At 32.8% G+C, this 27,878-nt stretch overlaps 1 protein-coding gene across 9 annotated transcripts in view; it reads right to left on the reverse strand.

Annotated features, from left to right (window-relative positions):
• LRBA (LPS responsive beige-like anchor protein) overlaps window positions 1–27,878 on the reverse strand; it is a 541,206-nt gene that overhangs the window by 68,706 nt on the left and 444,622 nt on the right. For all 9 annotated transcript variants that reach the window (XM_036234292.1, XM_036234286.1, XM_036234291.1 and 6 more), the window contains one exon: window positions 1,705–1,872. In XM_036234292.1, the coding sequence (XP_036090185.1) occupies window positions 1,705–1,872 (168 nt within the window). The remainder of the gene's footprint in view (window positions 1–1,704; window positions 1,873–27,878) is intronic.

Raw genomic sequence — 27,878 nt, forward strand, 5'->3', positions numbered from 1 at the left:
GCAAGGTGGTCAATCCAGAATTCAAAAAAAAAAAAAAAAAAAAAAGGAAAAAAAAAAGAGCCAATTATGTTGGGTGTTCTGCAGGGGAAACAACCAGCTGATTGACTATTTTACCTTTTTAACTAGCAGCATCACACAGATATAGGCGTACAGCCATCCTTTATCACAGAATGTTACAAAAACTTTCGTGACATGAAAAGGATAGTTATATTATCATGGACATACCAACAGCAAAGTCTTTAAAAAAACAGGATCCTACATTGGGAGAGACAGAGCTAAGTATGTTTTCAGAGCAACTCTAAAGAATATTATGGAATCTCAAAATTAAAACTACACAGATTATGTAGCAACATAAAATAATATATGCTCACTGGTACATTAAGTAAAACAGAAGATGATAAAATCTATCATATATGATTTCAGTCATATTACAGATACGGAGAGATATGGATAATTACTATAAGGGAAATTAAATAGAAGCAGGAGATATATATTATGAAGAATGATGGACATTTATAGAACAGTAGCATTGTTCTAACATTGTTAAAACAATAACAAGGAAAGTGAATGGACCGATGCTAGTCCATTCCAACAATGAAATTACCCACTGTCTGGTACCACCATTTGCATGTTTGCTTTAACTCGATTTCACACACGTGACCCCAGGTGTGTTGTCACACGCTAATAAAATGCCCACTGAACAGAACATTTCTAAAGAACTGAAAAATTGTTAGTCTTTAAGAATTCATTTGATCTAGTTCTAAAATGAACTTTCTTAGAAAACAGCAACTCAAAACCTGCGCAGTTTAAGACAAACATATATCTAGTATATGGTGTTTTTGTCTGTGTATTAACCTTTACATAGCACATAAACTAGGTGATAATATATACTGGCAAGTATACTTAAATATGCACTTACTGTACACTGTCAACCTGACCAGGCCATAAGTAGAATTATAAAGGAATGCATCAAGTACTGTGAAAAATGACAAACCTTATTACAAATACTCTCTTTAAAGTGACATAAAAATTTCCCTATGAATCAAAATCTTGGTTTCTTAAACGTAGTCCCTGCTCTAAAATTGTTTAGATATATAAGGTAATATCTGTTCAATTCTATAATCTTTTCACATGATGTAGGTTAGAGTTAGGAGGATATATAATTAGATTAAAATACTAAAAAAAAAAAGGTTATATAAAGACTTTAGTGATCCCTATATTTGTCAAAAATGTGTTTTGAGTGTTTTACTTAAGAAACTAAGAAAAACGAAGCAAGTCTCAACAACATCTAACATCAAGTGTAATAATGCATGGAAGCTTCAGACTTCATTCCTGCTGTTGATTTCTATATGGTTACACATGTAACCATAGATTTATGCTTACAATCTTATTAATTCTAATTCATTCTTTAATGAATTAATTATTATTTTCCTAATACTTTAAATTAGTCTTCAAAATTATAGATACGATTACTGATACCTTGGGTTCTGAAACTGAAAATGCTCTCAATTTATATTGAGTCATTTTGTTGGAGGGAAGTCCTGGGTTTAAGTCCCATCTAAGTCCCTAACTGAAAGGTTATTCCACAAAAGTAACTTCACCCATCTGGATTCAGTTTGATGATTAGTAAAATAAAAGCATGGGGAAGATGATATTTGGTACCTTTAGGCTAAACACACCTGTTAGACCAGACAGATAACTTACCTCTCTCAATACAGGATCAGCTATTGAATTCAGGTTGACGGCTCCTTCATAGGTAAGGTAATAGAATACATTGAGAGATCGAACGGCCTCTGGTCCTTGCTGTTTATAGCCAAAAATGAGATCAATCCACTGGTGAAGCTGGCAGGAAACAAATTCACTCTCCAGGGCCTGAAAAAAAGGCCACAAATGTATTATAATGCTGAATTCTACTCATAAAATATGTTGAGAAATTTAGAACAAGCAGCAAAGTTTGGTGCTAGATTTACTTAAACAGACTTATTCTAATATCCTATTTTTCCACCAGAATCTGTCCTCCTTTGTATGTAATTAGAGACTTCCCAGCACTTCCCACACTGAACTGTAACAGACTGCTAAAGTTTTGGTATTTTCTACCGGACTTACATAAGCATGATGAGGGCTAGGACTGATTCTGTCTTGGTCACGCTCATAAGCTATTCAATTTATGCTTGAAAGAGAAGAGGTCATATAGTGTAAAAGCTATTTTGGGACATTAAATGTAAAAACAATATTTATAAATTTTCTAAATACAAAGTTTTTGTTGTTTATTACAACAGTAGCCAAATGATTTATTTCAACTGAGTTTTTATGCCAACAAATTAGATATTGGGAGGGATACTTAATACTGAAATACTATTCTAGGTATTAATCGCAAATGAACATAAATATTTGATGCTATTTACATAATAATGTCCAAAAATAATGAATAAACATAATTAAGCATTCAGTGGAAATGTGGGGTACAAGATTCACTTCTAATTCATCATTACATTCTCAGTTACTGGCGCTGTACCCAAAAGACAACAGGTACCATTAAATATTTGCTGAATTTAATAAAGTTATAAGTAATTGTTTTAAAAAAAGATACTTGTTTTTAAATAAGTGTTTATATTTATATTATTTATTATTGTTCAAAATTATTGAACATGAAAGTTTAGTATTATCAACTAGTTTATCAACAAAAAATGTCATTCAAATCAGAAATCTCTCAAACTTAAACCCAGAAGCTTAATTTGAAGTATATCAGTTAATACAAACTCACAATATGTATTTTCAGAAAGAACCAACACTTATTTACAGTTATAATGTTAACTCATTAAAATTTTTATTTTCAGAGTAACAAGTATACATAGCTGTGTGTTTTTGGTGTAACTTGCTGCTATGTTATCAATATTATAATAAAAAAATCTGTTGGTTTTAAAACAAAATTGACTAAATTCTATAGCAAGTAACCAACAGAAAAAAACCATCTCATCACAAAAGAAGTTCCTATGAGTTCGCAGGTGTACACTTGCATAATATATGTTTAATTACAATAAATATATAATAAGTTTATGAATAAGGAAGATGTTTATGGCTAAATTCAAATATATTTCCCTTAATAATATTTAACATAGCTTCACAATATATAACATACTATAAAATCAAAAACAAAAATTTCCATAAGCAAAATTCTAGATAATTCTCATGTTTCCAAGTATACCAGAAATGAAATAAACCTAAAAACCCTTTAGCTAGTTTCAATTGTGAAAGTTATTATTTTCAACTTCTCTTATAAAACTCATTGTAGTTATAAATTTAGTAAACTACTTCATATTTTATTTGAAATGAGAGGGGCTTGTAATAACTTTAAATAAATTCCTACTTTAAGTACATGGATTTAAAAATCAATCCTCAAATCCAGGAACTGTTATTGCAAGTTGTATACAAAAAGGATACGTTTATTTTACTAACTTAGGCCTTGAGTAGGAAAGGGGGGTGGGGGCGTGTTTAAAGTGACACATAAAAACAGCAATTGTCTTAATTTGTGTGCAGTGCACTCCACACAAAAGCCCTAAATATGTTCAAATTAGAGCAAGCTGCTTGATTGTCACTGCGGTCTCATGTCACATTAATGCATGACAAACATTAAACCATACACTTAAATGGCAATTTATATCATTTAAATGTTTACTGCCAGACTAGCTCATCACTCATTTAAATGTGACTTTCTGACAGCTAATTTCAGTTAATTTTCTCCAATTCACTTAATTAGAACTTTCAATCAGGGAAGGACCTATACACATCTTCAAGCTTACATTCTTTTTAGTTGTTCAAAATTTGAGTCAATAAACTGCTGAAAAGCTCTACTATAATAGATTAGCATGTGATATCTGAGTCTACGAAAAAGTGTGACCATATGAAGCAAACTCACAGTGTGTATTCTCAAAGAAACTACACTTATTTATGTAAATAATACTCTTGCCAGCAGTTTAAATAAAAAATGTTTAGTTCATATACACACACTATTGAAACAATAAAAAAAACCTCTGTATCTGAGCTAATTAAAAATTAATGATTTCAAAATTGTTTAATAAGATAAAACAGTCAGGAGTCTCTTGAGTGTCCATGGTGTTGTGATTTGAGACTATAAAATTCTAGAAGGCTCAGCAAATGACAAAGAACAAATGAATTTTCTCAATATTAAAGCCCTAAATACTAGGGCAATTTTATTTTATGTGTCATCAAAGAATTGTGAGTTTTCCTAATGTCAATGTTGATATTACTTCTTTATACACATTCAAAATGGCAAAACTGGTTAGATTTAGATGCTCAAACCTTTACACCTTGACACCACATCAGAATGTTCAGCAAAAACACTGAACTTAAAGACACAGCTCATGTTACGGCGCAAACACACATGCGGAGACGGCCAGAGCGCCAGGGTTCGGTCCTCCCTTTACTCTGTCGTAGCCGGCAGCACTTGAGGGGCTGACCAGTAATTCATAAAATTACTAGGCCACGCCTCTTCCAGAGGTTGATAAACATATTTTCATAAATAAATTTTAAATAAAAATTTAGAAACTAAACTAAAATTCTATTGATGTTCTTTAAAGATTTCTTGTAATACACCACAGCTTTAAAAAGAGGGTCAAAGGAATAACTACTATGGGCAGAAGAGGATTATAAAAAGTTTTAGTATATTTCAGTATAAGGTCAATTCAGGACTTTAACATCCTTTTGATACCAGTGAATGACAGCTGCCTACAGAAAAGTATATAATAATACACAAATGTACTTGCTAAAGACTTGAGGGAAAAAGTAAAGAGAAGTACGAGGAAATTATTGAGGGAAAAAATACAAATAATTCAAAATGGAACACCCTGGGATTATATTTTATAACTTCTATTTTTGTGATTTAAATACATAAACCATAAAACATAATAAAAATACTTTAAACCATTTTTATATGTTCAGATTTTTAAAAATACATCTATATAAAATATTTATTTATATCCACATTTTTAGTCCCCCCAAAATAAAAACATGCCAGTGGAATGCTAACCATTAGAGATTTTTCAAAGCCTTTAGGACAGACAGTCCTCATTAAGACTAGAGTTAAATATGGTTTGCAGCTAGGGGATAGTAACATTCTTCACAGGCTGCTCCCGAACCTAACCAATCAATTGTTAGCACTCCCCAGTAGGCTGGATACATCATTTACATCCAATATGTGCTTTGAGTAAAATTTGTAAAAAAAAAAAAAATCCACTAAAATGTCCAACACAATAATATTCAATTCATCTGAGTTATTATAAAATAAATCAGTGACTAATGTCCAATTGTTAAGGATCAAATAAGACTATGAAAAGCCTATAATATAAAGCCTCACACAAATTGTCAATCCAATCCAGGGGGACTCATATTAGTCTTGACAAACTGTCTGGGGGCTGATATCTGTTTTTTTTAATGAGATCTATTAAATAGAGAGTAAAACACTTGAGATATGCTAAAAAGTACAGTATACAGATGTCAAATACAAGCACCTATTAGTAACTTTCATTTGTTTGGTATGCATGCAGAACATCAACAAATTAAAGCTTTAATATTATAAATAGTAAATTATTCATAAATAACTTGTTTGTGTAAGTCAGTGTCAGAAATAATTATAACACATGTGAATATGTGTCTAATAATCTAACTGAAAGAACATAATCTATGTTTTCATGAAACTAACCCATTAAGGATATGAACTATTTATTGATAAAAAAAAAAGTTACATAAAATTATTATTGTTTCCTCTAGTGGAGTCAAATAATATAACATATTGAAATAGTTGGCTTTTTCTAAGAAACTCTAAGCTCCTTGAGAATAAAACTTCTAAAATAAAGGCATTAATCATGTATTTAGTCTACACATGCTTTAGAGATACTCTAAAGAGACATTCTAGCAATTTTCTCTTATTTTCAAACAAATTTTCTGTAATGTGAAAATTATGTAAAATCAAAACCAATTTCACTTAATAAAGAATTACAAGAAAATTGTTTACCTCGAGACCAGGAAATCTGACTTGTAAGTAAGTAATATTACTTGTGTTTCTTGTACTTGTAATTCCTACATGAACACTAATATTTATTTATACTTCTGCTAAATGCTCTCATACCTCACCATTTTTTAAAAGCAACTAAATAAAAGCTACTGATAGCTAGAGGATGAATGATTTTTAGAAAAAAAAAATCAAGTAAAAAAAGCAAATACTATTTAAACTTTTAAATGAATTGTATAACAAGAACATCGGTGTGCACACACAGTTACACGTGTCTGCTCACCTGCACCACGACTCCTCCCCGCCCCCCGGCGTCCAGAGGCCTGACTCAGTTCTGAGATACAAAACGCTACAGTTATGTTTCGAATAAGACAACAAAAATCACTGACTAACCCTCTTGACTTGGTATACATTTAATTATAAGATACCCTTAATCATATCTTTAATGAAAGAATAAAAATTGGGTAAATTTTTAATTGTACTTATAATTAAGCATCTCAATTCATTTGAGTACAGATAACGATATGTTTCAAAGGAGTTAACGTTTGAATTGGCAAGTATGTACAACATTATGGACTTGGAATTTTAAGTATTTTTCATTTCAAACACACGTAATACAGCCTTCTATACACACACACACACACAAACACACACACAGATTTAAAATGAACTGGTCTGTTATGTTTGCATGTGCTGGATTTCAAACACTAGTGGTAATGTTTCCTTAACATTGATATATGACCTTTGTAATTTACATTGAAGAAAGCTGTTTTTTTCGGCCTAATTAGAACTGTTTCAAATTTTCCTGCTAAATATATGATATAAAGTCCTTTCAACTTTTTTATTCTAGAGTTTCTTTCCATGTCAACTTTGTTCCAATCAAAATATGCTTTGAATTAAATGATTTTGATTGAATATGTGGATCACATTTCACTTCTAAGATTTAAAGTCCAAAAAGGAAAAGTTTAGCCTGTTCAAACAAAGCAAGAGCAGCCACTTTGCGGAAAGCTATTCACATTTAAGAAGACTGACAAATTGTTTGTGTGCACCATTAGGTCTAGTTTCTGCAATAGTTGCCAGATTTCCTGTCCCCCTAATAAGATACATTAACTCCTTAAATGCTGGCTCTGAATCTGTGATCAATCCAAGTAACTTTAGTAAAAATTGAGTTACAACTTTTTTCCTTCTTTGAAATAAATTGAAAGAATAGAAAATTTGCTATGTTATATCCAAAGTTTCAAGAAACAAAGGTCGCAGAAAAATCGACATTTTTTCATAATAGACAGATACAAATTCAGAATACAAATATGCTTTCCAAATAAGATTTTCCAGAAGTGATGAATCCACATTAATCCTCATTTTTAAAAAATGCATTAGTTAACTTATTAAGAATTACTTGTTCAGGTGAAACATAAGGGTAAAAATATTAAAATTTTGATGAACTAGAATCAATATGAGCCTTACATTCTCTCATATTAATTACAATATATCACACTGCTTCAGAATTCAGATATCACCTTCATATAAATATATAACAAAAATGTGAAACTTAATACTATTAACAAAGAAAAAAATTAACTTTGGGGGCTTAAAAATATGTGGGAAGCTGTGACATTAAGAACAATTAGGTCATGAATACAAAAAGAAGAAAAAAGGAGAATCAAGGATTTAGAGAAAAAAAATTGTGGGATGCTAAGAAAAAAATAACTGACACTTAAAAAAATGAAATTTTGTCAACACATTGAAGTTCAGACTGCAAGAGAGATAGAGAAATCACTAAAAGGAGTTCTTCTGTGCTTCTAAACTGCCCTTGAACTGTTGGGTATCAGAGAGATTTTGGAGCTGGCAGCACACTGTTCATTTCCACATTTGTATCATTACTGAAGAAAAGTGTGAGTTAGTATCTATGTTGATAAAACCATCAAGTACTTGTGCATCTTTTGGCAGGAGAATCATTCTGTCTACGATTGTTATTGTGTAGTTTTAAATGGAGTCGTCAACCAGCTGTTATATATTTTACACACTGAAGGCCATGTTTCCTTTGAAATTCATAGTTTTAATCTCAACTGAAGTCTGTATTGCTGTGTGCCAAGATCAAAAGGATTAGGCAAACTTGTACAATTACTCTCCTTTTCAGAGAGATGATTTTTTTCTAATGTTTAAACTAGTCCTATATGCTGACATTTTATCCAACTATTTTCTTTAGAACTACAGAACATTAAAACATTTAATTAACATTTCAACCTTAGGTCACTCTTAATCTAAAATCTAGGAATTCATAATATACAGATATTTTAAACTAGTTATAATAATACACATAGGGAGATGGAGCTTTTAAAAAAATTCTATTTGGTAAGAATGAACGGGAAACTATAATAAAAGGATAGATATACCTATCCATTTTATTATGTTTCCATTTTACATGACTTCATTCAAAAAACAATTCAGAACTTACAATGATGCATAATCAAGATAAAATAAACTTAACATAAGTAAGGTAATGCAAAAATAAGGATAAGAAGTACATAAAAATAACAACATGAAATTCTATAGACTTGTTAAAGGTGCACCATGTAGTTGGCCCTAAGCTTTCTAGCAGGCAGCATAAAGAAACACGAACACTTACAAGAATCAAATATGACCATAATGTAAAAATAAACCAGATGGCCTAGAAAAACACATTATTTCTATTTCTGAGATAAGAAATTCCTCCCTTGGCAATATGATGGAATCCAGGTATGTGACTCTCGGAGGGACTGACTTAATCCTGGGATAGATTTAAAGTACAGACAAATGGAGAAACTACATACTCTTCAGGCAATCCTGCATAAACATTATTTCTCTTAGGTGAGGCTCTGGATGGTAAAATCGAGATTATACTCCATGACAAGTAGTTGGAATATAGCCATTTTATTTTGTCAGTTAAATGTAGAGCCATGTGCTTCAACAACAGCTAAACTGAGTCACAGGACTAAAGATCTCTTAAAAAGGTGAAGGGCATAAGGAGAAAGACACAAAGAAGCCTCCATGGAAGGCGGGCCCACCTTCACTCAGAAGGAATACCAGCTGATCCTAAGATAGGTCCAAGACTCGCCTCAGAAAGTAATTTGTGATGTTAAAATCCCTCGAAAATTAGTCCTGAGTGTTGCTAATTTCTGTTATGCTCTCTAAGATAAATGAGTCATAAAAACATATGCTTAAGTAATTAAAATATTAATCTAAAGTTCTCATTTTCCACCTACGTATAGAAAAAAGAATAGGTTTCTTCATCAATAACCTCCAGAAGTTGTATGAACTTCTGGAGGTTTCATTTTATAGTCAGTTACAAAAGGAAGAAAAACAAAACAAAAAAATTTAATCCTTTCCCACTTGCTTATCCAAATAGATCTGATAAATACTAGCAGTCTCTAGCCTTTGAAGATGGCCAGATCAGAATCCCCACTTACTGCCAGATGTAGTTTAATCCCACGGGAACCCCAGACAAAAACAAGGGGCTGTCTTTATGGCACCAATGACTCCCTGGACTGACTGCCATAAACTTATATTGGCAAATCAAAATCTTTGGCAAAATATAATATTTATTATATCATCACATCCAAGAATACCCAATAAAGAAAAACTTAAACTAAAGAATATGAACGCAAAAGTTGCTGAATATTTTTTAAACCATTCACAAGTAGAGCCAGAGAATTGCATCTGCACTTACTCTGTGTATGCAATTATACATACATACATTATGTAGGACTAAAAGACTTTTTTTATTCCATAACTTTTGATTAATATCAGCATGCTGCTCTGTCATCCATTCAATGTACAAACACTCAGTGAGTGCTTACTATAGGTTCTGTTCTATGCTAGATTCTGGGAATGAGATGAGATGTCTATTTGGAGTGCGGGTAGGGATCTTCAAGATGACTATAATAGTCTACACGAGCGGCACTGAGAGCCTCAACACGGGAGCATTAGATGTGAAGAAGAGGGGCAGATTTCAGAAAGATTTAAGATAAAAGTTATTACGCCAGCTAATTACCAGTATGAGAGACAAGGGAAAAGGAGTTCGGGATGACATCCAAGTTTCAGAGTCAGACCTTAATCATCCTGGAGAAAGAACAGTTTACATGGTATATGATTAATTCAGTTTTGAAATTAGTATTAATATTTCGGACTTTCTTTTATAGATCTGAAATCAATCCTAAGCCTTTTGGGGGATCTAAAGCTGCTTAATTATAACTGCAATGTGTATACTACTTAAATATTATTAAAATATGTTCATGTTCAATACTGAGATGTCCGAACCTAAAATACTCTGGGTAACAAAATGACCATCGGTGCTGTCCCACAGAGAGATAATGCTAGCCACATATGTAATTAAAAATTTTCTAGTGGCCACATTTTAAAACATAAACAGATACAATTAATTTTAACATAGTATACTTAATCAGAATATAAAAATATCATTTAAACATGTATTCAATATAACAATTATTTTATATTAAACCTTAGAAATGGATCTTACACTTACAATGTACACTTCATTTCAATCCAGACTAGCTACATTACAAGTAAACAATAGCCACACGTGATTAGAGGTTACAACACTGGAGAGTAAAGCTTTTTTTCAGTTCCCAATACTGAATCTGCATTTGGATTTTTACAGCATTTTGATATGACAGAATGAAGGGATTAAGTCTTTTAAAAATTAAGCGTCTTCCACAGAAAATAAAGATAAAGCTTACAAAGCACCTTCAGACTACAAAATGACCTTTGATGCAGTTTTGAAAAGGTCACTATAATTCCCTGAGCCATGAAGAATGGCATACCTTAGAACACAACAGCAGAAATATATCTTCAAGTGTGAAACAGACACAGTGTTCTGTAACGTATATGGTTTAGTCACAAAGATTCTTCAGTTACAAATCTCTGAGGAGATGTGGCAGCATTTGAGAGATGGCACCATAACTATCCTAACTACCCTTGCTAACAATAAAGGCAAAGGACTAACTCTATCAACTATAATGTTATCTGTAAACTCTGCATCCTTAAAAGTCCTTGGTTAGAATTCTTACACATTGTCTACTCAGCTGTATCAGTCATGTACTTTAAAACCTATCATATAGCCATAGACTACAATTTAGTATTGAGAACACGAGGTTTGCTGAAAGTCAGCTATATAAAATCTATAGACAATATGGTTGTCTATAAACCTTATAAAACATTTTGCTTTACTGATGGAACTAGCCACTGTTTGCCTACTCCTAGAAATTCCTTAACATTTGTAATAAAAGTCTATGATTCTCTCTATCACAAGAAATTATAGGTCTGATTCTTTCTGAATTATCAATGGAATAATGACTAGTTAATAGGGTTAGTCTTCTTTAATTATTTTCATGTAGCCATGTGTACCTGGGTAATAGGAGATCAACAAACTAACAAACTAAACTTTTTGAAAGATAAAGTACATTTGTTATATTTGTTATTTATTCCTTAACTCTCCTTTCACTTAATCTGTCATCTTTCTGATACAGGTACACCACTGAAAATGCTTTTTTTTTTTCTTCTAAAATCAAAATGTCCAGCTGTCTGGATGCTCGCTTATCTTCCTTCACTTCACCTTCGCATTATGGTTGTTTATGTTTCTGACATAACTCAGGCTAGATGAGCTAAATTGCAACTATCTCACTCGGCAATTATTACCATCTCCAGAGTTTCAAATTCAAAATGTCAACTACCTAATGTGCTACTTCTTTCAGTGTATGCTTCAGGTAACTCAAACCTAATATATCAAAAAAAAAAAAAAAAAAAAAGAAAGAAAGAAAAAAATAATTTTTCCTCTTAAATTTCTTTTTTTATTTTTTCTTTTTAAATTATAGATGTAGTCCTTCAGCCAGTCAGACAATTTAGAAATTCTAGCAGTCATTCTGACTTCTTTTCCTCTTGCTCCAAAACCTTATTAGGCAATATATATATTGCCTATATATATATATATATTTTATATATATAAAATATATATATATTGGCAATATATATATTGGCAATATATATATTTTATATATATATATAAAAATATATATATATTTCTCTCTCTCTATATATATATATGTCTCTAAAATATCTTTCTAATTCATTTTTCCTTTTCCTTCCACTGTGATTATCTTTGGTCCTGTACATCACTATCTCTTGGTTCAATTATTCTAACACTATCCAAACTATTCTCTTTTTCTCTAAAATTTACCCCCTTCGATCCCTTCTCTATACTAATTGCTGTCTAAAACCTGACTGAGTCACGACTCAAGTTTAAACTTTTCAGTGGTTCTCCTTTCCATAAAGCAGTGGATTTCCAACTTGAACATGCACTGAAACCAGCTGAAGACTTGTTAAAAACAGACTGCTGTCCCCTACCACTGAACAGAGTTTGTTTCTGTAGAACTGGAGCTGAGCCCAAGACCTGCCCTTTTAACAAGTTCTCAGGTAATACTGATGCGCCTAGTCTGACAACCACCTTTTGGGTACCACTACCCCAAAGAAAAAAGTACTTACAAGGTATTAATGATTTTCATATGACCTGCGTATATTCTCATCTTTCCTAAGCATTGCTCACCGTTCCTACACACATACTGCACTCTACCTTCTGAATTAAGTTTAGCTTTTGTACTGTGCTAACACATCTTTATTCACACCGCTTCGCATATCTGAAATGCCCTTTCCATCATCTTGTTCCCTCCCTGGCAAAATCCTATTCTCTCTCTTTTTTTTTTTTTTTTTTAAATTTATTTATGTTTTTTTTTTTAAATTAAATCTATTGGGGTGACATTGATTAATGAAATTATATAGATTTCAAGTGTGTCATTCTGTAACGCATCATCTGTACATTGCACTGTGTGTTCACTACCCAAAGTCAAACCTCCTTCCGTCACCATGCATCCCACTTCCCTAACCCTGACCTACCTGCCCCTCCGCCCCGCTTCCCGCTCATAAGCACTAAGCTGTTGTCTGCGTCCAAGAGTTTTTGTTTGTCTTGTTTGTTGCTTTCAGTTTTACTAATTCTTAAAGATTCTGACCAAAAGTAGTTTCCTTAGTTAAGCCGTCCCCCATCTTCCCAGAAAGCAAAACAAGGCATTTCCTTTCAGTCTCAGAGTAAAAAAAAACAAAGTAACTATGTACGGTGACAGATGTTGTGATCTAGTCACAATATATGTAAATATTAAATCATTATGCTGTATATCCAAAACTAGCATAATTTTGTCAATTATGCCCCAATAAAAATATTTTTTAAATTACAAATAAATGTTAAATGCTCTAATGGTAGCTTGTGCTTCTCCTTCATGGCATATAGCACAAGTATGATATTCTTTATTATATAACATTACATATTATCACAGGTATAATTTATTTGTTTTGTTTCTTATTTATTGTTTATCTCCCTCAGTAAATAAGTTCAAAAAGGGCAGGTACTAGGCAATCTTTCTCATTGCTATAGTCCCAAAGACTAATGAATAGTGGGCACTCACAAAATATTTGTTGAATAAATAAATGCATCACTTAATCTACTTCTCTAATTAGTTACTGTCATGTCTGTTTGATCTTTATAATGACAGCCCCAAAAGGCAGGTGTCATATTCTTCCAATTTTGTGATCACAGACGTAATTACCCACAGGTCTCTAATAAATGTCTATTGAATAGCATTTAAGTAATTCTTATGATTTAGCACAATTCAGTATATATACACAGGAACCATGATCTTAAAGCTTTGTATAAGAATAAAACTGACCATAGAAACTTTACCAGTTGATACAGTGCTTATTTGCAGAGTTTTAGAAAATGTGAAGAATTTCTGTGATTACAAGCCATTGCAAATGAGATGTCCAGTGTGTTAACCACAATCAAATGTGGGATAGGAAGATTAGATGGAAAGAAGAAAAAGTGAAGTGGGTATCAGTTATCATTTTTCTCTTGAACAGTGTCAGGAAGATAGATGCAAATAATGTCAATCATAAACGCGACAAAGGCTCTAGAAAGACATTATGCAAGGACAATGCATTTGAAGATCACCTTGGAAGAAATTCACTGACCAGCTAAACAACAACATAACAACTATTCCACCAGCACCTCACATTCAGAGAATACTTTAATGCTTTATGCTAAATGTTTTACATGAATCATAACAATTCTATGAAATAGGTACCACATTTTTAAAAGGTGTTTTCAAATAAGGCTAAGAAAGCTAAATAAATTGCCTAATGTCACACAGCTAGCAAATGTCAGACTTGCAATTTGAACACAGATCTGACTCCTAAAGCCATGTTATTAGCTGCTACACATCCTTTTGAGAAATTCTGAAACAGAATGGTATATTCCAAAGTTATATCATGGAAATAATAAAAATATGAAATCATTTCATACCAAGAATTACTTGGCAACATTCATATCAGGTATGCTGAATATACACTAAATCTGATGTAGCATGTTGACCTGCAGGCTTTATTTACAGGTTTTATTGTTCTTCCAACTGGTTTTTACTTTTACACATGCCTTTTGAAACGGAAACTTTCACCTTGCATTACCGTTTATTTTTCTGTCTTCCTCACAGAATATGAGTTCCTGGAAGGCAGAGATTATATCTGTATCTTTGGAACTGAGCACATGGTAGACACTCACTAAATATTTATAGAGCTGAATAAAAACACATTCTAGGCCTCTTTTTCATTAATTTAACTGTATATATCTTTTAAGAGATTTTAAAAATCGAATTTTAAAGAAGTCAGGCTTTAGAGCAAGACAGAGAATACCAACATATTTGTTAACTGCTAAATCCAAAGACTTAATAAAGAAGCAAACCATTAAACCATTCTGGGAATGAGAATTAACAATAAGAGTTCATTCTGCTAATTTCTGAACATCTATGAACATTAACAACTTAAAAAACGTGACTTCATGTATTTTAATGTATATCATATTTTATTTTGGCACATGAACTATTTGAGTTCATTAAATCAAACTATCATGTAAAAAGAACAGAAAAAATTATCTAATTTTCACTTAACTACCAAACTCGATATATATTTTAGCTAATTTTTGGAAAATGTTCTAAATATTCCATGTAATAACGCTGTCTCAAACTATCTACTCAAGACACTGATCACATTTTTTATTTAAAAAAAAAATCATAGCACAAATATTATTTGCTTTTATGATTTAACAGCTCTTAAATGTGCCATTTGGCAAACACTTTAAAATTAAACTATTATAATAATAAACAACATCAAACAAATAAATCTTCTTTGAGATATTTTTTAAGCTTTTTAGATAACTTCTATGATAAGCTGTAAGACACACTGGAGGACTGTAATATCAGAGCTGGAATCACTACCTATATTAGGTTAGGAGAACTGGATCAAGGACACAGATGTATTGATTCTGAGAGACCGCCATTTTCCTCCTCTGTTGCTCAAAAATACAGCTCTTCTTTGCAGAAAGTCTACCTTTTCAGTTAAATTCAACACAAAATATGCTCTTATAAGGCCAGAATCTATCAAATATATTATTAGCAATATAACCTTTAAATTTTTCTCCAATATGTAGGTGAAAAGACAAACAGCAAGGCAAGAGTTAATTGAAACATTCCTCTTTAGAGCAACTGAGTTGAGGAGTGGGGGCTGGTGGATGGCGGGAGGAAGGAGCAAGGCAGAGGGATGCAGAGTTAATCAGGGAGCAAATCCAAAGCCAGGCATGGATAGGCCTCACTAATGAGCCTCAAGTACCCTGCAGTGGTTTTCAAACTTAACTGGCTTCAAACGACGCCACCCCATGACAGAATGCAGCTAGCCATAAGAGGAGGGTGATTAGAATAAATGACTGGAGTAATTAACTCTGATGTGAAACCACCTGATTGGAAAAGAGAAGCCAAGAGCTATTTAGCTGATGGTCCTCCAGTAGAAAAAGGAAGCTTTCTCTTTCTCTTGTGTGAGTGTTCAGTTAGAACTCAACTCTTTCAAGTAGGTATTTGGTAGCACTAATGAAAAGCAGCTTTCATTCAAGGGCCTCTCAAGGACCTTCCCATTCATTTTGAAAGGGGAAGAAAATAAAAGCTTCAAAGTAGAACTAATTTACTTTACTCCCCTACCTCTTAGTGAGTTCTGCATTAGTGAAGTCTGCATTAGTATTTATGCTTACAGTCTACCTCCAAATAATGTCATCAAATAGCAAAAATTTTCATTTATGAAATGACCAGATGAGGATAATGAAAAATTTTAAACTTTCCTTTTCTTTAAAAATATTTTACAACATAGCATGTACACCTTACATATGTACCATTTTATTTGTTAATTTTACTTAATGAGAAAATGTTTTACATAGGAAACTTTAAATTTATAATAATTGTCGATCAGTGTAAACACTTCCTTTGTACATGCCATTGGGATCATTCTTCCTACAGCAAGAGGTTCCTGAGTCAGGGAGAAGGATATAAAGTATAAATGGGGTACATTTGATTTTGAAAACAACAACAACAAAACAAGAATAATGTTAAGGCAAGGAAAGAAAGAGCACATATTTTTGCAAGAAGACAGCTTTCTTACAGCGCAAATTGATCCAAAGAACCCATCACATTCTCCAGGCTGCTTTATTTTACAAAAACAGGAATTACAAAGACTGGGGGCATTACTACCTGCTGTTTTACAAGTAATCATCGATTCACTGGGCCAATGTTGTTCTGTACCTGCTGAGCTAATGTTCCTCGACACACCCTCCCCGTAAGACAGGTTCACAAGCTGCCCAGTAACAACTATGAGTGTAGTAGCACAAGTAACTTAGTAAATGTTTGTGCCTAAATTCAGATTTATTTGACAGCTTTACACCTTTGGGCATGATATAATTAAATGTTTTGACAGCTAAACAAAAACCGTATAAATTTAAAAGCTATTAGATCAGCATCTAGAATCAAAATGAAGTAATTTGCTTATAACCAAAACTACTTTTAGCAACGCAGTCCAACAAAAGCACAAAGAAAGGGCTAAATGTCTATCCAAACGTTTGAGCTAATTCTTTCCCGCTTCTCCCATGAAGAATATTCCCTTTACAAGTACTGGCAATGCCTTTAATATCAACGAAGGGTACATAGGAGGTTTAAGTTATCATTAGAACCCCTAAACGCTACCTCTGGTTATTTTCTATAATTTTAGAAGCAGAAATATTAAAAAGACAAAGATTAAGAAATAGTATTTTATTAAAAAGACCACAGTGTGCTATTTAAAAGTGTTTTTAAAAAAACAGGAAAGTGAGTGGTCCTTCGAACTCCACCATTAAACTACTCAGGAGTTAATCCTCATTCACCAAAGGTGCCAGGTTCCAGACTTTCAAGGCACTTTTGTACTGTTTGGTTCTCTAAAAATCTAGTTCCTACCCACTGTGGAAGGGAGGGATCACAGTGACTTACACTGCTTACCTTTGGAAAAACCCACTGTTCATTATCTGAGCTCCAGAAAATATTTCCCTCAGCAGTACTATTCAAACACATAGATTTTAAAACTCATATACTTCTCTAAAAATGGAAAAAAAAAAGTAAAGCAAAATGCCCATTTGACTATCATTTTTAAAATAATAGGCAATTTATATCTACGTACTGCATCGTATCATCGTTCTGGAAAGCACCTAGAGAGTACAGGCTTAGAGTGTAACCAAAAGCCTATTTAAACAATGTCCAAGACAGAACCATTAATTACTGAAGCATTTGGATTCTATCAAATATATAAAAACATTTATAACCTACTCTTCATTATGTAACAACCAGAGGAGACACTGTACCCTCACTGCAGGTAAGAATGAGCAGTTGTTTACAAAAAAAAAAAATCAATGACATGTTTAGAAACCAGTTCACTTCTCGTGTGGTGTTTATATTTCACTTTATCATCATTCTTGGAAAGACAGTTCTAAAGGAAGAAAATACTATGAACCCGACCTGTTTAACTTATACATACTGATGTCAAGTAATTTAAAAATCATTCTAAAAAGAGCTTCTTATGTACACATCTAAAAACATTACTGCGTTTATCTGTTCTTTCCCTCTCATTCATGTTAACAGGATGGATGTCTTTTTCTGTACCATACTTGAATCTACGGAGCATAGCCTGAAAATAGATTAAACTTTTTTGAGTGTTTAAATATCCGATAGTATAAAGACTATAGGGATAAAGCACTGGGAAGTTCCAATCTGGCTACTTTTTAAAAATGAATGAACCTTGAGTAAGATCATTTAAACATGAGTTATGAGGCTCACTGTTCCTAGTAGATGGATAGTTGTTTGAAGACTTAGTGAATTTAAATTCATGGGTAAGTGTTACTTTGTATAAAATAAAAAATAACTATTAAAATATTACATATTAAAGATGTCCCTTCCTGAAGAAAAATTATCGTGTCTTTCCTATTGTTTCTCTTCTCCATGGACATGTTTTGAAAAATATTATCAAATACATTTGACAGAGGTATACCTGCCAGGCCTTCTGATCAGAATAAGATAATCAGTGGCACTGATCTGATACAATGTAGCTAAAAGTCCTGGAACTAGAATTTAACCCACATTGCCTTTTTATAAGTAAGAGAACTAAGTTTAAAATGTTAGAAATTGCTGTGGCAGCTCTAGGGGCACAAGGAGCTTTAGTTCATATCCACTGCACATCTATAAACATATCGAGCCTAGTAAAATATACTAATTCCTTAGAACTAAGACTCTATCGACTGTAAGATAAACCTTTATATAGTTAAAAAATAGCAAGGGCTGAAAAATAAAAGCAAAATGCTTTATTATGCAGGATTTTAATTTTATACCGACTGAAAGATATTAGAATTTTAGACATATTTTATTAAGCATTATACATGTGTAAAAAAATATATAAATGAAATAAATTGGTCATTCACAAATTGTTTCACGGAGTCCAACTCTACTGAATCACTTCCTGACTCAAAGTTGTCGAAGTCTGTTTTTCCACACAATATTGTCATTCGATGCCTTTAAAGTGCTCTTAAAGAGCACTAGTGAGGCAGCATTTTTTTAAACAAGAATTCTCCGCTATTATTACCTCTGGAATTTTCATCCAAGACTCAGACTTCCTGATCTCCCTTTATCTCTCCCTCTTTCCATCTCTCCTCAATATTTCCCCACCCCCACCTCTGTCCCTCAAGAAATGCCAATTAGTGCACTGCTCATGACTACTTCTATCCTGGTCTAACTGCGTTTATATGTTTGTTAAGTGATGCCTACACGGTATAACTCTACCTTAAAACTTACCAAAGTACATTTAAAAATGATGTTTAGCAAAACAGAATCAAACTCTTAGAGGCACACAACAGACTAGTGGTTACGAGAGGAGAAGGAGGCTGAAGCGAGGGTAATATGGATAACGGGCATCGACTGTATGGTGACAGATGGAAACTAGGCTTTTGGCGGTAGCGTGATATAGTACATACGGATGTCGAATTATAATATTGTACATTTGAAACTTATATAATCTTATAAACCAATGTTACCTCAATTAAAAAAAAAAGATGTTTAATGGAACAACATTGTTTAGTGGAAGAGAGTTTGGCAGTTTCTTACAAAAAATATATATATATACTTTTACCACATGATCCTGCACATGCACTCCCTGGTGTTTACCCAAAGGAGGTGAAAATGTATGTCTACATGAAAACCTGCACACAAATGTTTACAGCAATTTTATTCATAATTGCTAAACCTTGAAAGCAACCAAGATGTCCTTCAATAATTGAATGGATAAACTGATATATTCATACAATGGAATATTATTCCACAATAAAAAGAAATCGATTATCAAGCCACGCAAAGACATGGAGGAAACTAATATGCACATTGTTAAGTGAAAGAAGTCAGTCTGAAAAGGCTACATACTGTACATTTCCAAATATATGAGATTCTGGAAAAGGAAAACGTATGAGGACAGAAAGAAAGTGCCAGGGACTTCGGGTGGGTGAAGGGGGGAGGGGTGCAGAGGTGGAGCACAGGTGAAGTTTAGGGCAGCGAAACTATTCTGCGTGACGCTGTACTGGTAAATGTATGTCCTTATGCATTTGTCAAAGCCCACAGAATATACGACACATCAAGTGAATCTTAATATACTATGGACTTTAGTTAATAATGATGTATCGGTATTGGCTCAATTATAATAAGTGTACCACACTAATGCAAGATGTTAATAATAGGGAGGATTTGAAGGAGAAATGAGGGGCATATATAGAAGTGTCTTTAAGTTCTACTTAATTTTTTTATGAACCTGAAACAGCTCAAAAAAATAAAGTTCAAAAAAAATTAAATAATATTTATATGTCTACCTCTTCCTCCAATGAGCTATAAGTTACTTAAACACTTGAGTCAAAACTCATTCATCTTTGGATACCATGACTAGAGCAGTTAGTGCATGTTAGGGGCTTCAACTGCTACTTTTTGAAATGCAACAAGTATGGCTGCCCTTTTCAAAGGATTCTCGGAGCCTTCATTCCCACCATGTGTGCCACAGTCCACAGAATGAGATGCATTAGTAAATATTAAATTCATACTTTTCATATCACTTATACAGTACATCCCAATATATGCTTTTTCTTTTTTTTAAATCTACCTCTTTTTCAGAGTGAGCTGAAAAGTATGAGCTAATAAGCCACTACACTTCATCTAATATTTACTATTATTACGATGTTCGGGGCATTGTGCTGGGCACTGTAGGACAATGATAAATGAGGCATTTTCCTCCTGCCCTAGAGGAGCTCCCAGGCCAATGAAGACACCTATGCGAGAACAAGTATGTACAAAGGATGAACGGAGGAAAGAGCTGACAGCACGAAATGAGCTTAAACAGTATTAAAAATAATATGGTCTAATACACATCTGAAAGGAATCTCAGCGAGAATAAACTGAGAAAATGGAGAGGATACAATATCAAATTGGTAAGACTTCCTAGAATGTATTTAAGGCAACAGTTCTTGAATTCAGATGCAAAATAAGTCTCACATAAATAATAGATAATAAATCTGTAGACAATATGAACAAATATGGTGGCTGTGTTCCAACAAAAGCTTCTTTACAAAATCAAGCAGTAGGCTGGATTTGGCCTATGGGCCACAGTTAGCTATCTCTGCTTTAGACTCATAAAAACATCTTTTAAATAAATTAGTTGAACTGTGATCCTTCCTTTACTGAAAGAAGCTGAACAGGCATAGTATCCAAATCAGAAAGAACCTAAAGGCCAGCAGATGGTCCTAAATGATTCGGGGAACATGGCTTCTGCCTTGCCCTTTCCCCTTTTTCACTGGTATCTAAGACTGTCTCTAAAAACTACCAATCTAAAAGAATGCAGCTTCTTCCTCAGCGGAACCAGAAATCCAGTCTACCTTCATCCATGAGTTAGGATCTCTTTACAACTCAAAAGGCTCCTACTTGGCCAATTGTGGCAATGGGTAAGTTGCTTATTTTTACTAAGCCTCAGTTTCCTTGAACAAGGGTCATATCTACAGTGGGAGAATTAAATGGAATGATATATGAAAGAATACCTAAAACAGTGCCTGGTACATAGTAGGTATTCAACAAATACCTTCCAGTTTACCATTTCCCTTCCTTGCCCATAAAACCCCTTGACTCTAAGTTCATTCATTTATTCTACCACTATACCTTCATTTAGGACTTACTATTTGTGTCAGAGCCTGTGCTAAAAACTGGGGACACAGCAGAGATAACACTGACAAGGGCCATTCTCATTCTTGCGGGAAGACTGACAACACACAAATTACTCAACAAGATGTCAGCAGTGATTAGTGCTACAAGTGATGAGATACAGAGTAACAATTTTGAATAGGATGAATAGGGGAAATTTCTTTCAAAGGTAACATATGACTTGAGACTTAAATGATAAAAATCAGCTAGTCAAAGAAGTTAGTTGAGAAACAGTATTCTAGATGGGCTGAACAAGAACAAAACTCTAGAGGTTAGAAAGGTTCTTGCACATTCAACCTCAGAAAGGAAGCAGGACTCATTTCCTGAGATAGTTATTGCCAATGTTAGCCACTCTTCAATGTCTGTTCTTGCCAGACAACACTACCCCTTTCTGCTCCTCTGATACATCTACAGACATGTTATGTTCCCACCAACAGTGTAAAAGGGTTCCATTTTCTCCACAACTTTGACAATGTTTGTTAGCTTTCATTTTTTGATAACAGCCATCCCAACAGCTGAGAGATATTTCATTGTAGTTTGATTTGCATTTCCCTGATGAATAGTCACTTTCAGCATCTTTTCATATACCTGCTGGCCATTTGTTAGTGTGAAGTATTCTTTAGAGAAATATCTATTCAAGTCTTTAGCCCATTTTTAAATATCAAGTTATTAGGTTGTTTTGATATTGAGTTACAGAAGTTTCTTAAACATTTTTGGAAATTAACCTCTTATCTGAGATATGGTTTAAAAATATATCTTCTCTGGCTTCATGGGTTGCTTTTTCATTTTGTTGAACATTTCCTTTGCTGAGAAGTTTTTTAGTATGATATAGTCTTTCTTGTCTAATTCTGTTTTTGTTGCCTATGCATTTGCTGCCAATAGCCATAAGTCATTTCCAAGACTAATGCTATGAAGCTTTTCCCCTATGTTTGCTCTTAGGAGTTTTACAGTTTCAGGTCTTAAAGTCTTTAAAGTATTTTGAGTTGATTTTTGTATCTCATGTAAGATAAGGATCCATTTTCATTCTTTTGCATGTGAATATTCAGTTTTCCAAACACCATTTAAGAGACTATCCTTTCCCTATTGTATATTCTCAGCACCCTTGTTGAACATCAGCTCACCGTATATGCATAGATTTATTTCTGGACACTCAATTCTGTTCCATTGGTCTATGTGTCTGTCTTCATGCCAGTACCACACTATTTTAATTACGGTAGCTTTGTAATATATTTTGAAATGATGTCTCCAGCTTTGTTCTCTCTCAAGACTGTTTTGGCTATTCAGGGTCTTTTGTTGTTCTACATGAATTAAGAATTGTTTTTTTTTTCTATTTCTGTGAAAAATAACAGTCGGATTTTTGATAAGGACTGCACTGAATCTGTAGATCACTTTAGGTAGTATGGGCATTTTAAAAACATCAAATCTTCTAATCCACAAACAGACAATATCTTGTCATTTGTTTGTGTCTAATTTATTTTATCAATGTTTTGTAGTTTTCAGTGCCTAAGCCTTTCATTCCTTAAGTTTATTCCCAAGTATTTTATTATTGGTGCTACTATAAATGGCATTATTTTCCTAACTTCCTTTTCAAATAGTTCACTGTCAGTAGATAAAAAAGCAACTTTTTTTTGCATGGTGATTTTGTAATTTTGTATTCAGCAACTTTATTGAATTCATTTATTAGTTCTAACAGCTTTTTTTTTTTTTTTTTGGCAAGGAAATACCCTCTCACATGCAAACAAGGACAATTTTACTTCCTCATTTTCAATTAGATGCCTTTTGTTTTTTTTAATTTTTTCCTTCCTAATTGCTCTGGCTAGGACTTCCAGACCATCAGATTTATTATAAAATCACTAAACTAATGCTTCTTCTATCTACAACAAAGGATTACTCCTAAGTTAAAATAAGATGCGTAAAAATTGCTTTTGAAATATAAAGTACTGTAATGTGTAATTAGAAAGAAAGGATAATGAACTTGAATTCTGAAAATGTAATTTTGAATTTTTTGACACATTTTAGTTGTGTAATCTTACCTATCGGCCTTTCTGAGTTTCTAGAAAAAATGGAGTATCTTCACTACCAGCCTCTCAAGGACATTATGAGGCTCAAATGACTAAGTGAAAGCTATTCGTAAAATATTAAATACAATACAAATTCAAATTATTTTCATCACGATTTCCAAATTTCATGCCTAAAAAACACTATTATTAATAATTTAGTAGGAATAAAATCTGTTCAGAAATTACAGTTTTTATTGGTTAAAATTGATATTAAATGTCACTGCAGACTTTTAAGCAGAAACACTACAACCTTTAGTAAAAATGCTTTTATAAACACTTTAGTGCAAAGGATTTTAATACAATTCCCCAATATGCAAACAATAGAGCAAATGTATCAGTTCATGCAAGGTTTTGTACATGAAAACCTGGGCCCTAGATTAACCAGTTAGGGTACTACTCATAAACTATGCAGTATATAGTAAACACATCTATCAAGTAAATGCAAGAACTTCTATATTATGCAGCAGCTGATGCAAATTAGGACTTAATTTAAAATCTTTAGAACAAGAGCATTGTTTTAATTCTAGGAGTGGGAGAGGAGGACATCATATCCCTAAACTAAACTTCAAGTCTCTTATCAGACCTCCAATTTCCCATATGACATATGCCCATTTAGGAGACCACAGGTCAGTTTTATAATATAACACACTGTAAATAATATAAGTAATTAATCGTGATTGTAAACCAATGCTCCATTTATAGGAGCTTGGAGTCTATCATATATGTTTAAATTTTTGTTCTTCACCAATTTAAAAGTGTATTATCCCTTTTGGTCTTCATGGGCATACCAGTTAGAATCTGTATTTAGTCACTTGAAATCACCTAAATTAAAAAAGTCTAAGTCCACATCTTCCTGAATTTCTCTTATCTTGCCATCATTCTGAATAGCATTCAAAATCATTTCAATCGTTAAAAGTAACAAGACATTTTTGCTAGTAGCACAACCCCTCATTTCTTATGTATAAGTGCTTGATAATAGGGTACCTGTGCAGTTTGATTTTTGTACTCTATTGTACACTGTTTCTCTCATCAAGGCAGAGAATATTATGAATTTTTTCCATTTACTGTTCTATGCTTGACAGGACAGAAATCTCTAAAAGGTACTGCTTTTCACAGCCTCTATTTCTTCTTTGCCTGAGTTTATTTCCAGGTGAATATAAAACGCACTTTTATTAATGGATTTTATTATTGTAAAGTGCTGTAATTTCAAAGATCTTAATTGTCTAAAGAATGTAAATGGATGCCAACTCCCCAGATCAATTTTCTAAAAAGGAAGTCCAGATACTAAAAATAACTTCAAGATGTGGAATGCTGGGAAATATCAGGAGCAGACAAGGCAACTTGTGCACAACCATCAGCGACAGGGAGACTGGTCTTGGGCAAAGCTATTAGGCTGCCTAACAGGCAGGGAAGAAAGAGCCAAAAGCGTTCTGGTAAACAGAATTTACAGCCAAATACAAACGTAAGTTTAACATATATGTAATGTAGAAGTAAATCTACCATATCTGCTATATATATAATGTAGAAAAAAACACTGCCATATGATGAAAAGAACAGTACAAATGTCTTCCAACAATGATGATAACGCCACAAATATGACTAGTATGTACTTTAACAATCAGTTGGGGAATAAAATAATATTTTAGATCAGAGTATAAAATTCACTAAAATAATCTCTTAGCTATTCTTAATTTTATACTAATATTTTCTTATATTCTTATTAAATTACGCATTAATAAAACACCAATAATAAATACTACATAAAAGTGAATATTGGATCAAATTCATCATTAATGCCTATACATAAAAATGCTATAATTAGAAATATCGGTAGATAAAAATTTAAATATCAAGTTCATATTAGAGAAAACGAAGGTGGTTGGCTGGTTGAAACGGATAGAAGATCGCAGTAATGTCTGTTATGTTACAGGTACAATCCTATTGCTTCACACTGAGAAAAGTCCATTTCATAATCAAAGACTGGCATCAGTAAACAGAGCCACGTATCCATGCTATTAGTTGAAAAGAGAATTATGTTGAAGATGGTTCAAAAGAGAAAAGACAAAAAAACCTACAAAACTACTGCTGTTACTGAAAACATAACTCATAGCATATGCCCCGATGATAACTAAGAAGTGCCGTGTGTGTGTGTGTGTAACATGCTCAGTTGCATAATTATTAACTTAAGGAAAAAATGCTGGAATCCTTGGCTTTGTTTTCTAACATGATCCACATATCATTGGTTATTATGTTGTCAAGGTAACATTTATGAAGGGAAATAAAAAGTCAATCATGAAATTCATACACAAGAAATCACCAATAAATAAATGATTAAGGATCACAACAGCTTCACTCTTCAGTAGCAAAGGGGTAAGGTCAATGTCAGTATTAGAACTACAAGGATCACACAATTCTATTTATAATATTTCCAAAGTACCTGTGAACTACCCCTCACTAAAGTTAGAGTTTTTCTTGCTCTTTAATCATTACTTTCCTCTTGAAATAAATGCAAAATTAAAATAGTCCAAATATGGTAAGAGATTTGAAACCCATCTACTTCAGGATTACCTGAGAAGTTAGAAAATTACTGCAGGGCCTATTCTTCAAACATCCGGAATTAATTTTAACAAGTATGGTATGAGATTCTGTTATCTAGAGTTTTAAAAAACCTCTTAAACACGAAAAGTTTAAAAACTACTGACTGAAAAGAAAATTTGCATTTTACACAGAATGTACACATCAGCAATATTAAAAAGACATCTTTTCCATTATTTTCTATGTTCATTTTTCTTAATTAAGTATATTTTATTTTTTAACACTATTCTTTAAGAAAACTAATTGACAAGCTAAATTTAAATGGTATGACAAACTCTACTAACGGTGCCTATATATATGATTTATCTCTATCTCTAAAACTCCTAAATTTTCCTAAGACAATATAAATCCCTTCATATGATTTTTGAATTAAACGACAATTGGTGGGTTTTTTTTTCAAAATAAAAATAATTCATATACCATAGAATTCACCCTTTTAAAGTGTATAATTCAGTGGCTTTTGATATATTCACAAAATTATGCAACCATCATCACTAATTTTCATCGTACCGAAAGAACACCCCATACACACTAGCGCTCACTCCCCAAATCCCCCGCCCATCTATTTGGTGTTTCTGTGGATTTGCCTATTCTGGATTTCTCATATAAATAGAATCATTTTTCTATTTTGTGTCTGGATTCTTTCACTTAGCATTTTGTTTTCATGGTTCACTCTTGTTGTAGCATGTTTCAGTACTTCATTCCTTTTGATAGGCTGAATAATATTCTTTGAATGTAAACACCATATTTTCTTAATCCATTCATCAGTTGACAGACATTTTGGTTGTTTCCATTGTTTGCCTATTATGAAAAGTGGTGCTATGAACATTAATGTACATATTTTTGCATGGACATATGTTTTCAATTCTCTCGGATGTCTACTCAAGAGAGGAAGTTCTGGGTCATATGTAACTCTATGTTTAACTTTTTAAGGAATTGCCAAACTTTTCCAAATAAAGTGGATCATTTTAGTACTAGTGTTGTATGAGGGTTTCAGTTTTTCCATATACTAACCAACATTTGTTATTGTCTGCCTTTCTGAGTATAGCCATGCTTGTGGGTGTGAAATGGTATCTCATATGAAGCAGTTTTGTTTGCATTTCTCTATTACTAATGATATTAACATCATTTCATGTGCATTTGACCAATTTGCATATCTTCTCTGAAGAGATATCTAGTCAGCTACTTTGCTCCGTTTTTAGCTGGGTTGTCTTTTTACTATTGAATTGTAAGGGTGCTGTGTATAATCTGGATAGTAGACTCTTATCAGATATATGATTTGTAAACATTTATCCCATTCTGTGGATTATCTTTTTACTTTCTTGATAGTGTCTTCTGAAGCACAAATTTTTAATTTTCATAAAGTCCATTTTATTTTTTCGTTGATGCTTTTGGTAACATTTAAGAAACCACTGTCTAGTTGGTATGATTTATCACTTTCATTGTTTATAAGAAATATTTTAGAAAAAATTAAGCGTACCC

Source organism: Rousettus aegyptiacus, unplaced genomic scaffold, assembly GCF_014176215.1.
Source record: "Rousettus aegyptiacus isolate mRouAeg1 unplaced genomic scaffold, mRouAeg1.p scaffold_m13_p_16, whole genome shotgun sequence".
Classification (NCBI taxonomy): Eukaryota; Metazoa; Chordata; class Mammalia; order Chiroptera; family Pteropodidae; genus Rousettus; species Rousettus aegyptiacus.